The 14,025-nt window shown below is 31.1% G+C and overlaps 1 protein-coding gene across 1 annotated transcript; it reads right to left on the reverse strand.

The window, feature by feature from the left end:
* Positions 1-449: 449 nt before the first annotated feature.
* On the reverse strand, positions 450-5,131 carry LOC120253337 (polyamine oxidase 1-like). The gene is made up of 4 exons (XM_039261672.1): positions 5,005-5,131; positions 1,000-1,196; positions 694-926; positions 450-600 (listed from the first exon to the last, which is right to left on the reverse strand). Exons 1-4 carry the CDS (start codon positions 5,129-5,131, stop codon positions 450-452), a joined length of 708 nt encoding a protein of 235 aa, XP_039117606.1.
* Between the last annotated feature and the right edge of the window lie 8,894 nt (positions 5,132-14,025).

Raw genomic sequence — 14,025 nt, forward strand, 5'->3', positions numbered from 1 at the left:
TAGCTTTCTTTCGAGGAATCCAATCTCATGTCAAATTTAAAAAAACATAGATATCTTGTAGCTTTCTTTCATTTATTTTTCGATGTTTTTTATAGAAATAATTTTTTTTAAATAGACTTCTAAAATAAATTATTATTTATTTGACAACTTTAAAATGTGATGTTATAAAAAAAATCAATAATTTAATTCTTTAAAAAAAAATTAGTTAATTTATAGTTCCTACAAACAAGATTCAAGAAAACAAAACAGCATCAAAGAAAAAACTTAGGAGAAAACACACTTACAAAAATAATTAGTATACCTTTTCCCTTTCATCATTTTCCATTCTGTTCTAACCTTCATTCCCAATCTAAATGCATCCTTAAATTCTATATTGTACTTATATACATAAAAAGAGTGAGAGAGAGAGAGAGAGAGAGAGAGAGAGAGAGAGTGGGTGGAAGGATCTATTACTGTTTCATTAGACGTTGCATTGTTAGCAAAGAGATATCTTCAAACCCACTTGAAGGTAAAGATGAAGAAAGCTTCTCTCCTGACTTCTCAACCTTGGCCACAGTTTCAAGCCCATCAATTACCACCTTCTCTTCATACAAACCTCCACTACAAACAACAATTAGAAACGAACATAAATCTAAGCACATATATACAACACAATGAATTATATATACCAAGAATTAGTTGACTAAACCTCACTTTTCTTTATAACAATTAGCTGATATATTGTCATAGTTAGATTCGAAGTTCCTAAGATGAAGTTCTTGAGCCATTTTCCACATAGGGTTTAACTCTTTGCCACCCACTCCTTCAACCCAGTTAGCTCCCTTCTCCACCTGCAACCCTGCAAAGGGAACTTTATACATCCGGCCACCGATCCTTCCGGTCGCCTCAAGGATTGTCAAGTCTGTTATTCCTGCATCCGATAATGTCTTCGCCGCCGATATTCTTTAAGTAAGTCTTTGTTCTTTGTTTTCCTAACCTTTGATTTTTTTTTTTCATTGCCTCACCGGACATCCCTGCACCAACAATGATCACTGAAGGTGATTTAGCCATTGCTCCTCCTATGAATATGATGAACATCAGCATTATAGCTTCAATGGCCATGGCCTTCTTCATGATCTCCGTGTCTTTCTTTTCCATCTTCTTGTTGATATTTATAGAAGAGATTGGAGGAGACTTTGTGTTTGGTTGGTTGCAAGCTGAGTTAGCATGTATGACTAGTTACATTCAAGACAACTGCGTGCGCACATATTGGTATGATCTCCCTTGAAGAACTCGTTATACACAAGTTATGTGATTTATTTTAAAATTATAAAATAAATATAAGAAATATGTAATAGTAAAAGAATCGGGTTGATAGGCTTGATAGATTTTGCTTAATGAATGTGATTTATTCATTTTTTTTTTAAAAAAAAAAAATATAATAGTATTTATATATATATTGAATAAATGGTATTTATATTTCTAAGTGCATTATTTAGTAAAAATGTAATATCTCATCTATGACGGACAAATCAAAGTAATTTGATAATTAATATAAATATTTATCAAAGACATTAAAATGTGACATGCCTTTGTCAATAAATAATATTAATGTGGGTCTTATTAAATAACTTTAACTCTTCAACACGGCTCTTTCTTTAATTATTTATTCTTTCTCCCTAAGCACATTAAAAACTACTAAAGAGATCACATCAAAAGCATAACCTCTTTTAGAGTTATCTAAATTATTTAATTAATTTAAAACAAATTGAATTGGGATAGTAATTTTTTTAATCAATATTAAACATATAGCAATTTTAATAGACAAATCCTTGTTTAATTATCGTTAGACAATTTATTAAATTCGAAAGTTTTATTAAAATCTGTCCTAACTCTTTTTGCAGTTGCATTAATACCTCTATAAAAACAAATAATTACATGTATACATATACTTAAGAAAATTTGCATTACATGCATGTGTACTCGATCTAAACAATACTAAAACAAAGGGGTTATTCTTTTCTTCTATCATATACAATGCATGCGAAATGAAAGTTTATGCACAATTTTGAATGAAAGAAAGAAGTGAAAAAAAAAAAAATTGGTTTTAAAACTCTCACCCTTCGCTTATGGTTTCTCTTTTGTTATTTCGGAAAGCAATTGCTTCCACATTAATCCACATAGCACATAACTATGCACTCCAAGAACTATAAATTAATTATAATAAAAATATATTTAAAATGAGAAAAAAATAGCAAACATGTTATTTTAAACAAAATCACACATTACCTCTGGTCCATTTTAGGGTATAAATATAATTTTTATTTTTTTCAAAAATATTTATGTGATGTCATGTTTTTTGAGGGTATACAAGTGATTTTTGTATAAAATTATTGATAGTGATGATAATTGCTTTGTACGTGATTAGAATCTTTACTATCAATAAGAAAAATGCACATTCTATTATGAACAAGTGCAGCATATCCTCTTATAGCTTTGTAAATTATACAAGTAGAAGAAGAAGGAAAGAGAAATAAAAGTAAGAGTGTTGATTCAGAATACTTTTTTTAATGTTAATCTACTTTAAAATCTTGATTTATATGTCTGTTTAATTTTATTATAAATTATTTATAAAAATATACATCCATGTATATGTAGAAAATGAATTATTAGTGGTGTTTTCAATAAATCCACATTTCTGAAACTTTATAATTGAATATTTGAGGTTGAATTATTTCAAGATTGGATGGGTTCCCTAAATGCAATGCCTCTTGCTTGAGATTAGAAAGCATCTTTGAATTTGAGTTGTATAATAAAGTATTCATTGATATAACCATTAAATTATTATAATACTTCATTAGACCTTGTTTCTAGATGGTATAGATTAATTTACGTAGCAATGATATATTTATTTCAATAAATAAGACAATAGGTGATGATGCTTCAATGTCACTCATTCTTAAGGAGAGAATCAATATATGGTGGGAATTTTTAAATTCATAACTTATCAAATAATATTTAAATTTTTAATATATATATATATATATATATATAAAACATATTTCATTTAGGGATTACAAATCTTTATAATAATTATACAATGCCAACATTAATTTTAAAAGAATGACTATAGAAAAAATATAATCCCTATGTTCTGAATTAAATGATGCTTTAGAAAAAAATATATATTCTAAAATAATTGTTGTTTTAAAGTTTCAAGATGAGATTTATATTTTTCTTTCGCTTTTACTCTTATTAAATTTTCAATTAAAGCAACTTCAATTATGATAAAATCTCAAGAAAATGACAGTTTGGTTATTGTGCTAATTTTTTTTTTTAAAATTTAACATATTTATTGTTATCCTTAATTCGTGAGCATGAGGAAAAAATGTGACTTAATTAAGAATGAAAACGAAGGGAGTATGTATATGTGACATAGTATTAGAGAAGTCTTTTTTTTAATATAATTTTCAACTATTTTTGTATGGAAAAAAATTTTCTTTGTTAATGTCTATTTCAACTATGTCATTGGATACTTATTTAAAATTTAAAAATTATAAAAAACTAATATATATATATATATATATATATATATATGTGTGTGTGTGTGTATTTCTATTATGTTTTTTTCAATTAGTATAAAATATCATCATTATTAAAAGAATGACTAGAAAATCTAATTTAAAATTATATAAATTTTATTTGGGAGAAGTTATTTAATGTCGATTTTTTACTTTTATTTTTGACCATGCAAGTAAGTCATGCCACACATACTCTAAATCCTCAATTATGTTTTAGAAAGAAATCGTACCCTTAACCTTCAATATAGTAGTGAGTTATGTTACCACCTAATGACAATGTAGATTTCATCTATTAGCCCAGATTTTTATTTAAATTTAAAATAATAAAAATTATTAAATAAAAATTTAGTTAGTCACCTTCACGCACTTCTACTTCGATGTATAAAGATTAACTTAAAGTTTTTTTATCACCAATTACTCTGTTAAGAAATACCAACCATACTAAACGAATAGCTTATATTCTGCTATATATTCGGACAAAAATGTGGTTAAGATTGATTTATTAAGTTATCAATAATAATTTGTTCAAGTAATAGAAATTTGAGTCACTTAAATAAATAATTTTAATTTTTTTATTAATATTTTTATTTTTATTTTTAATATATATATATATATATATATATATATATATATATATATATATATATATATATATATATATATATATATATATATATATATATATATATATTTGTGGGAGTATAAGATGGGAAAAGCGAAGCACTTCTACCAATGTTGTGAGAGGGGCCCAATCCTCAACCACGATCTCATTTGGTAAAGGAAAAACTTACCATCCTTTTAATGCAAATATTAAGTACCATCATTCTAAACGTAAATATGAAGGTGGTTGAATACAAATTTTATATATGTAAAATTATTAAGGCCATGCACAGTAACTTTAAGCACCAATAAATAATTAAAAATTTATTAAAAGATTGACAAGAATGTTGACCGCGTATCCCGACTTTATTCGCTCGGTATTTTTATTTTGTTCTTGTCACGTGAGTTGCACGTGAGAATAATCCCCCATACCTAGGAGTGTAAATGATACACCTCTACTCGCAAGCTACTCGGGCTCGACTCGGTGAAAACTTCGAACTCGACTCGGTCGTGGTCGAGCCGAGCTTGAGTTCGAGTAGCCTCGAGTAGTCGGCAGCGAGTTCGAGTATTTAGATATTTGGCTCGAGTGCTCGCGAGCCTAATCGAGTAGTGACATATATATATATATATATATATATATATATATATATATATATATATATATATATATATATATATATATATATATATATATATATAATATTTATTATATAATTACCATTATATCTTTTTAAAGTTAAAATATTAATATTTTTTAACAAAACAAAATTTTCTCTGATTCTCACGAAAGAGAAAGAGAATTGAGCCTGTGACTCACTGTGAGCCGCCCCATCCCCATCCTAGCCTGATTCATCCCATCCTTCAACCCTAAACGCCGTCAGCCCGTCACCGGTGAGGTGCCAAACCAAGTAGTGAGCTTGCAAATTCCCAGCGCCATTACTCTGTTCCTCTTTCTTGTTCTTCGTCTCCATTTCGCATCTCCGATGAAATTTGAAACCCTTGATCTCCATCAATGCCGTCTCGGTGATCCTCTTCGAGGACTCGTGCTCTGGCGGATGCTTTCATCGATCTCATCGGCCTTCGCGAGGGAAGTCCCAGCTCGAGATCGCCAAGAGGCAAGTCGTGGTTTATTCTCTCTACGCCCCTAAAATCAAGAGCGTCATGGAGATTGAGAACCTCTAATGGATTCGGATGAGAAAAGTCAGAGTTTTTATTGTTTGTGTTTTGCCTCTGCTGCTTCTGAACTTTTAGGTTGAATCTGATATACCTAATGTTTGATTTAGATTTTGCTATAAAGGATTGATATTGCTAGTTTGTTTTTTTGGGAGCTTAAAATTAAAATTTGATATATGTTTTAGTAATTGGGTGTGATAAACTACTAGTGATTTTGCTGAATGACAAGTTATGGTATCATAAAGCACTGGAAATTGAACATTATAATCCATTAATGTGTTTTGATGTTGATTTTTATTGTTTGTTACTTGAATTGTCAACTGATGAAAGCTTTTGATGAGGTGCCATGTTGAGAAAGATCATCTTCTTATTGTGATTGTAGTTTTGTGTTGTGTGTATCCATTTGGAGAAACTGAAAAGTAAATTTGGATTGTGAATTGTGGCTATCTTGATGAAATTTTATTCTATGTGTGAAACCTTGGTGGAACAGACATTGCAATGTGACAGTTCTAGCTTGGGAACTTTGTTTTTATTGAGTGGTCATGTGTGTGTTGCTGCTGGTTTTTCTTTTTTCCACTTTTTGGTGGTACAGCTCTTTCATTTTCCGATTTGTTGCCTTGTTGCATTGGGTAAGTATAATGCTAGACTGTTGGTTTTTAGTTCCACTCATTAATTCCTAAACCTGAATCCTTTGTCAACAAATTCATTTCAAAGCACCTCTTGGGTGGATCATCGGAGATTTCAATAGCCTACGGTTTATAGCACCTCTTGGGTCGATATTATTTTAATTTATGTTAATCATGCAAAGTAAATGCGATCATTTAAGCCCTGTATCAAACATAATGTTGCCATTTGCTTTACCATAACTTGATCATTAAAATTTGTCTTCTCATGTGATAACTTATTGGTATTTGGTACACAAAGGAACAAGATTGGAGACTGGCAATACTTCATTGTATTTGGTACTCAAGTTTAAAATGGTATGAAGAATTATGTTTGCATGTAAGTAACATTTAAGTTTATTCATCCTTACCATCAATGATTAAAATGATTTGTTTTCTAATTTCTCATTTGTAATTTTGTATAGGTTTGATGGAAACATTGTGCCAAACCCTTACTTTCAAGAACATATATTTTTGAGATAATGGATATTGATGGTGGATTGATTGTTTTCTTATTATCTATGAACTTATTTGTTTGTTGTCAATGAATTGTATTAGCACTTGTTTATTTTCTATTTGTTTTACTTGGACTTATTAACTATGGACTTACTTGTTTTATAATTATGGACTTATTTGGACTATTTGTTGTATTTTGTTTAAGTATGAGTTCTATTTGTTTTTTTTTTTTTTTCCACAATATTTTGGAATGTTGTTGTTTTAGTTGATGTTGCATTTCATCAAATATGAATGTATTTGTTTATCTTTGAAAAATTATAGAATGTTATTATTCTAGTTCTTGTATTTGGTTAAGTTTGAATTGTGTTTGTTGCCTTTAAAATTTTTTTGAATGTAGTCATTTTAGAATGGATGAAAAAAATTAATTTTTTTTTTTATGAAAATCAATGGAAAAAATTTTCGAGCTTAAGTCGAGCTCGAGCATAATTGTTTATGATCATTTTCAACATTTCCGAGCTTAATCGATCGAGCTCGAGTAGCTCGAATAGTGTATCGAGCCGAGCTCGAGCTTGGTTATGTATACTCGGTCGAGTTCGAGCCGAGTATCGAGTATCGAATTTTCAGTCGAGCTCGAGCTCGAGCTCGCTATTACTCGGCTCGAACTCGATCGATTACACCCCTACCCATACCTATAAAAGCATATTTATCTTACCCACCCAAGCAATCACAAAATACTTCTGTATCCAGTATCCACCAACCATTCCTATTTCCTAGCATGGGCACGAAAAACGAAATAATATATTATCTTGTAAGTACAGTTGGTCATGCACTCATGATCTATATAATATATATATATATATATATATATATATATATATATATATATATATTATTGTAGTTAGTCTATTAATAATAATTTCTCAAATTGAATATTTGAATTCAGTATCATTTTAAATAAAGTTTATTAATTTTATATTATTGGCTCATGTGAGGTGATATGATTCACTGAACACTTTGCCAACTTTCAATTAAACAAGCACGCGATAATGATAGCAGAGTAGACAATTACATAAAAAAAGAAAGAAAGCAAAATTAACTATTTATACATAGGAGATAGAACTCCTATGTCTTTTCTATTGATTTATAATTAATTTACGTCCATATTTTTAACATATATATTATAATATTTTTAAATATTATGACTCTAATATAATAATAATTATTAAATCATCTTGGTGAGCATGAGATGAAGATCAATGATCTTACCTTTCTTATTGGTTTTGAGGAATTGATGAGCCAAATGTATTATGGCTTCTCCGTTTATCACATATATGTGGAGCACGATTTGAAACTTCAAGCATTATGGCTTCTCTTGCCATGTCATCTAGTGCTCGTAAATCTATGGTAAAGTTTACCTACAAGACAAGCAAGATGGACGAGCAAGTGAAATATATATATTTTTATGATTCCTAATTTCACAAAGGCAGTGTAGTCAAGAAAATTTCCTGGCCAGGAGTAACATTGCTTTTACTCGGGCAACTGGATATTTTACTGACAATGCAGACCAATCCGGTGAGCTAGAGATTCTTTTGGGAAACCTCCACATTTCTCATAGTAAGTCAAGAAATTCTCTGGATGTTTACACAAACTCTCTAATAAGACCATAAAGTTCTGTGGATGCTGCCATTGGGTCTTGGCGCATAAATATAGGGTCCGTACCAGTCTCACATCTGTATGCCTGTAATGAAACGTTCGATAAGAGAATTGTTTGAAGATGTTAAAATTAAATATTAATTCTATACCACGAATAATGTATAGAGCTTTGAGGTGAGTGTTGATCTTCGTAATCAAAGAGAAGGGCCAAACACATGTAGCAGATCTATGATGCCAAGGCAAATGGGGTAAAATGATATTAAATAATGAGGGGTAACCCTCAAAACATTTTTATACTACACAAGTTCATAGAACAAAGCCAAGGAAGACCAAACTGAAAATTTGAAGGCTAGCTCAGCAAACCTGATGTGTTTTAGCATCTTCTGGCTAGCTCCCACAAGAAGTCAAAATAAGGTATTTACACGGTTTGATCGAAGATATAGAACAAACTTCTTATCATATATCTTCAATGCCGACTCTGGTAGAATACCAGCTATAGCAGCACTTCTTAAAAATGTAATCTGAAAACGAACACCTTCCTCATCACTAAAAGCAATCACCTTGAAAGTTTAGGGCTGCAAGTCTGTAACATTGCACATGCATCTAATTAATAAATCTAATATATATATATATATATATATATATATATAAAGCATATCTTAGGATCTTAGGGGATGTACCACCTCTGAGAATCTATTATTATATAAAATTTTGGATTTGCAATGAACATGACACAAATCTGATATTGCGCGCAAAGGCTGCAAACTAAAAGAGTCTTAGTTTGATGCTTTTGTATCTGTTCTTTTACCAATAATAAATTCGGCAGAGTATCATGTGATTCCACACAATGATCCATGTAAGAATGTCAATGAATATTACCCAAATACGATAAGGGTTCTACTTAGTATGAGTGTTTGAGTTTTTTTTTTTAATGAAAAGCTTGGAATAGTAGTGTGTATATTATGTGATCTTGATAAGAGATACTGAACTTTAATTAATATCATTTTCCACCTTTAAATATAATTTTTTAAATTTAATATATATAGCGTGTAATATTCATATATAACTCAAATAATATGGACAAATAAATATATACTTTAATTAAAGTAATACATAATTAATAACAACTAAATATGGCATATAAGCTCTAACTATTTTCATAAAGTTTTTTGATATAACAAAAAAAATTGAAGGATTTTACAAAATTATATTAAGAAAAACAGTTACAAAATTCCTCACATGCATGAGATCCAGGAATACACATAATTGTACCTCACATAATAAAAAAGTTGATCTTTCTAACCGCATGTAGCAATGGTCAAGTGATTAGACATAGTGAGACATAGTGATTAGACATTTCAAAAACCAATGTAACTCATATTATATCCAATGAGGGATTTGATTTTACGACCAAATTGGGCGTAAAACCAAATCCCTTATCTTTAAATTTCTTCAAATGCATAACTTGTGACTTATATGTAACCAATTAAAGAAAAACAAATATGATTAAATATTTATGGATATTTTTGTGGAGTGAAAAATTATAAAATTTAATAATAAATTTAATAATTACTTTGATAATTAATTTAAAAATAAAATTAAGAGCTAAAATGATCAATGCGATAATTAAAATCATTAATAACATGTTAAAAATATATGAAAAGTTCAAAATACTTTTTTTATTGGGTTAAAAATTAAATTTAAAAATTATAAAATATAATAAAATAAATAAATAAATGTACTAATAAATTTAATAACTAATTTAATAATAAAATTAATAGTTTAATTAATTAATACGGTACTTAAAATCATTAAAATATTTATAATGTAAAAAAATTTCTAATTTCAAATTTATAAATAACTCTTATCAAATACAAAATCCTAAAATACAGCATCCACAGTATATCTAACTAAACATTAGATTTGACTGCACTGTATTATAAAATCCACTATATTTACAGTTACACTGAACCAAACGCCCCCTTAAAAAGAGAGCAAACCAAAACCAAAAGCATAAACAATTACAAGTAGGTGAAATACACCAAAAGCTCACTCCACCTTAAACAATGAGTAATGCTATATAGAACGAAAACATCACACGAAACCAGCCACACGAATGATGTGGCTGGTGACGTGTTTTTTTTTAATTAAAAAAAAATTAAAAAGAGAAGAGAGATCACGTGCTCTCTCTTCTCTAGGGCTAAATCGCAGCCCTAATTTATGTGTCTCTCTCTCGGGGATCTGCACGCTCTCCATCGCTCGGCTCTTCCTCCCGATCGCTCACGCCCGCTTCCTCCCGATCTCTCTCTCTCGTTTGGCTCTCTCTCTCTCTCTCTCTCTCTCTCTCTGAGTGTCTGCTCTCGCTCGGCCCCAGTTTGTCCCCGCTCCCGGTCCCGGGCCTTCCCTCTCCCGCTGCGCCCGTCGCCCTCCCCACTCGGCCGCCACCCCTCTCTTGTTTGGCTTTGAAGAGAATATAGGGCACAGGTCAGTGGTACACAAGAGATAGAGAGCGACGGCCGGTCCGGTGGTGCACGAGATCGCTTCCCCCTTCTATCTCTCGTGTGGCTGGTTCTCTGAATTCTTGGGACAGAAGGCCCGGCTCGCCTTGAAATCAGGTATAGAAGCAATGATGATGCCCTAAATTTCTCTCCTGCCCACGTTTCTAAATTTCTCTCCTGCTCTCGTTTCTCTACAATAGAAGCTTGGATGGCCTAGTAGGCAACCGTTACTGTTATTGTTGTAGAGGGAGGGGGAAGGATGGGAGAAAATCATGTATGTTGAATCTGAGCCTCTGTTTTGATTCTATTGCTTGATATTTTATAACATTCAACATGAATCATTTTGTTGCATGGTTTATTTCTTTCTGTCGATGTGGCTGGTTTCGTGTGATGTTTTCATTCTATATAGCATTACTCTTACTCTTTAGTAATGATGTTCTTGTGGCCATGATGATTTGCCCTATAAAAGAGTATATCGATTGGGTGGCGTGGCAACTTTAGTTGCAGCCCTTGATACTTTATCCATGCTAAAGAATAGCGGGAAAGATCTGAGCCTTTGATGAATTATAGAGCATAGTTCTTTTTAGTTGTCGGTGTTGTTTTATCTTTGTTCTATAGTAACTTCCAACGGTCTACCTTTCATTGCTGTTGGTATCTCATATTGTGAACTGAAGGGTCTGATGACCAGTCTGAAATGCAGATTGTTTATTATGTAAAGATTGTTTAAGTTTAAAACCTATGGCTCTACAAGTCCTTCCGATTTAGAAACTCTGATCTAGGGGTAATTGTTATGGAGAAGTTTTCAGTTCCTTTGCTCAATTGGGGATCATTTTTGTCAAGCCAGTTCATCAACCTTTTGCTTCTACTAATCTACTATTGACTATTTTTCTTGCAACAATATTTTTTCTTATGTGATTTCTTTTAGTAATAGTCCTCTCTGGGATGATGTCCTGTGCTTGTCTCATTTAAGTCCTACCTGGTGCTAAAATGCCAAGCAATATGTTGAATACTTGAGCTTGTTTTACATGATATACTATTTTGAGGTTTGATTGTGTAAGAAATAGTATGCATGATATCAAGCTGTTGTATTGTACATTCCCATGATTGTTTGTTCAATTCTCATGATTGTTTGTTCAATTCTTTTCAACTGTTGTAGCATGATATCAAGCCTCATATAATATTTTCTCATGATTGTTTGTTCTCAGCTGTTGTATTGTATATTCCCATGATTGTTTGTTCAATTCTTTTTAATTGTTGTATGCATGAAATAGTATGCATGGAATAGGCAAGTGCTTTCAGTATTGACGTATTGAGAGAACAATTTTCACTATGGAGGATTCTTTGACAAATGTGTCTAGGTATATTATTTATTTCTATGGATTAGCAAAGTCTTCTTTGCCACTTGATTTTAGGAATGCACTGAATTTATCTGAAGACAAAATCACAGAAATCTTTCGACCTTTTGGTTCTACTGCTCAACAGGTATCTTGTTTGCGGGTATCATAATTCATTGTTGTTTTTTATTAGTGTGTTATCTGATCCTCTTGTACTTTAGGCGTCCAAAATAATTGAAAAATTTGAAAAAAAAAATGTTGGCTTGGATCCCAGTGACCCAGTTGTCTCATTTGTACTTCTCCTTGGAGTTTCAGCCACTATTGGGTATTTGAATAACATTTCTTAAATTTTGTCCAATCCAATTGTTGAGTGATTTAACTAATCTCTTTTTGACATTTATCTTGAACTTACAAGGTTTCTTATTGGCTATTGGTATATAGGCGGATACTCTGGAGACATATCTCCTGAATTGACCTTGGAGCTTCTAAAAAATGAAGATTGCACCGTGCTCATTGATGTCCGGCCTGAGGCAAGAGACTGTAAATTTCAGCAGCCTTTTTCTTTTTTCATGTTGTTTATTTAAGAATATTTGAGACTTTTCAGTCAGAAGCTGATGCCGACAAGAGAAAGCAGAAGCCACAAAAATATCTGTTTTTGTTTTTAATTACTCTGCTAAATGAATCAGATTGGTTTGTATGATTCTGCTAAATGATACTATGAACCTGTCTCATCTAGCTGTATGATTTCTTTTGCAATGTTGTATAAATTCTTATGTATGAACTGGTCTTTATCATAAGGGATATGTCTGTGTCTGGGTGGAGGTCAAATCCCTGAAGCTGGAGAAAGTGTTGGAAAAACAGTGCTCTTGTGTGTTCTAGAGGCATTGTAGATATTATCATGTCATTATGTTCTTCATAAATGAATAAGGGAACTCTTTATTTCTATGTTTTTCGTATTATAATTTCTATGTTTATGTGGTACTGGAATTCCAAGTTATTGAAAGAAGATGCCATAAGTATCAAGCATCTTGTAGTGTGCTTTGCTTTGGTCATCATTCTCAATGTTGAGCAAGTTCTGCAAATTTTCGTTTTCTGTTATGCCTTAGAGAATAATAAGCAACACACACATAACAAACATGGACACATTCCCTTACTACAAAATCAAACACAAAAATCAAACAACATTACAAAATCGTATTCTGTTGAGCAATAATAAGCAACACACACATTCAAATTTTCGTATTCTGTTGAGCAAGTTCTGCAAATTTTCGTATTCTGTAGGGTCAAGAATAATAACATTACAAAATCAAACAACATGGACACCTTCCCTTACTACAAAACCAAACACAAAAATATCTATCCATCAAACATAATCAACACAAACTTAGAAGATGAACATGAACACAAATTTTTTTGTTTTTCCTCCACGAACATGAACACAAATACGAACACAAAAATTAAATCTTAATAACAAACATAAGCAACACAAACTTAGAACATGAACATGAACACAATTTTTTTTTGTTTTTCCTCCACGAAACATGAACACAAATACGAACGCAAAAATTAAACCTAGAGTTATATAAGCAACTTGCATCACCATACGATTCCCTGAAAAATTAAAATGGATAATACATGAGAAATTCACAACACCAATAATCGTAATCATTAAGTATTGAGCAAAAAAATAACAACTTACCTCAGAAAATCATTGCACTGGCTTGTAAAACCTAGAGACGAACTATGATGCTTGTCCAGATTGATAGATATAGAATTTGAATTCACCTACGAAAAAGATTATAGTTCAATTAAATTATCATTTGAAATTAAATTATTGAAATTCCTAATTTGGACATTAATGACAGTTACAAGAGAATTACCACGCTCTCTTGTGTGCAATGATCATCTTGCGCAAATTTTTGAGCTGATGCATCTCCCTTTGTTTGTGCCTTCTGCCAATAATAACATGGGTGTCATACACTAAGAAAAAGTTAATCGAAAACAAAAAGTAAACAAATAATGATTATGATACTACTTAAAAATACCTTTTTCTTGTTTCTAATTATTGTTTCTTCAACTTTTGACTTCT

This window comes from Dioscorea cayenensis, unplaced genomic scaffold (assembly GCF_009730915.1).
Source record: "Dioscorea cayenensis subsp. rotundata cultivar TDr96_F1 unplaced genomic scaffold, TDr96_F1_v2_PseudoChromosome.rev07_lg8_w22 25.fasta BLBR01000052.1, whole genome shotgun sequence".
In the NCBI taxonomy this organism is placed as follows: Eukaryota; Viridiplantae; Streptophyta; class Magnoliopsida; order Dioscoreales; family Dioscoreaceae; genus Dioscorea; species Dioscorea cayenensis.

What these genes read in the sequence shown, in the direction of transcription:
- LOC120253337 (XM_039261672.1), bottom strand. Translation starts at nt 5,131, where the DNA reads ATGGAGACGAAGAACAAGAAAGAGGAACAGAGTAATGGCGCTGGGAAT. An exon ending in GTGCAGGGATGTCCGGTGAG is followed by an intron (nt 927 to 999) that starts GCAATGAAAAAA and finishes TCGGCGGCGAAG; the next exon opens with ACATTATCGGATGCAGGAAT. An exon ending in GCTAATTGTTATAAAGAAAA is followed by an intron (nt 601 to 693) that starts GTGAGGTTTAGT and finishes TGTTGTTTGTAG; the next exon opens with TGGAGGTTTGTATGAAGAGA.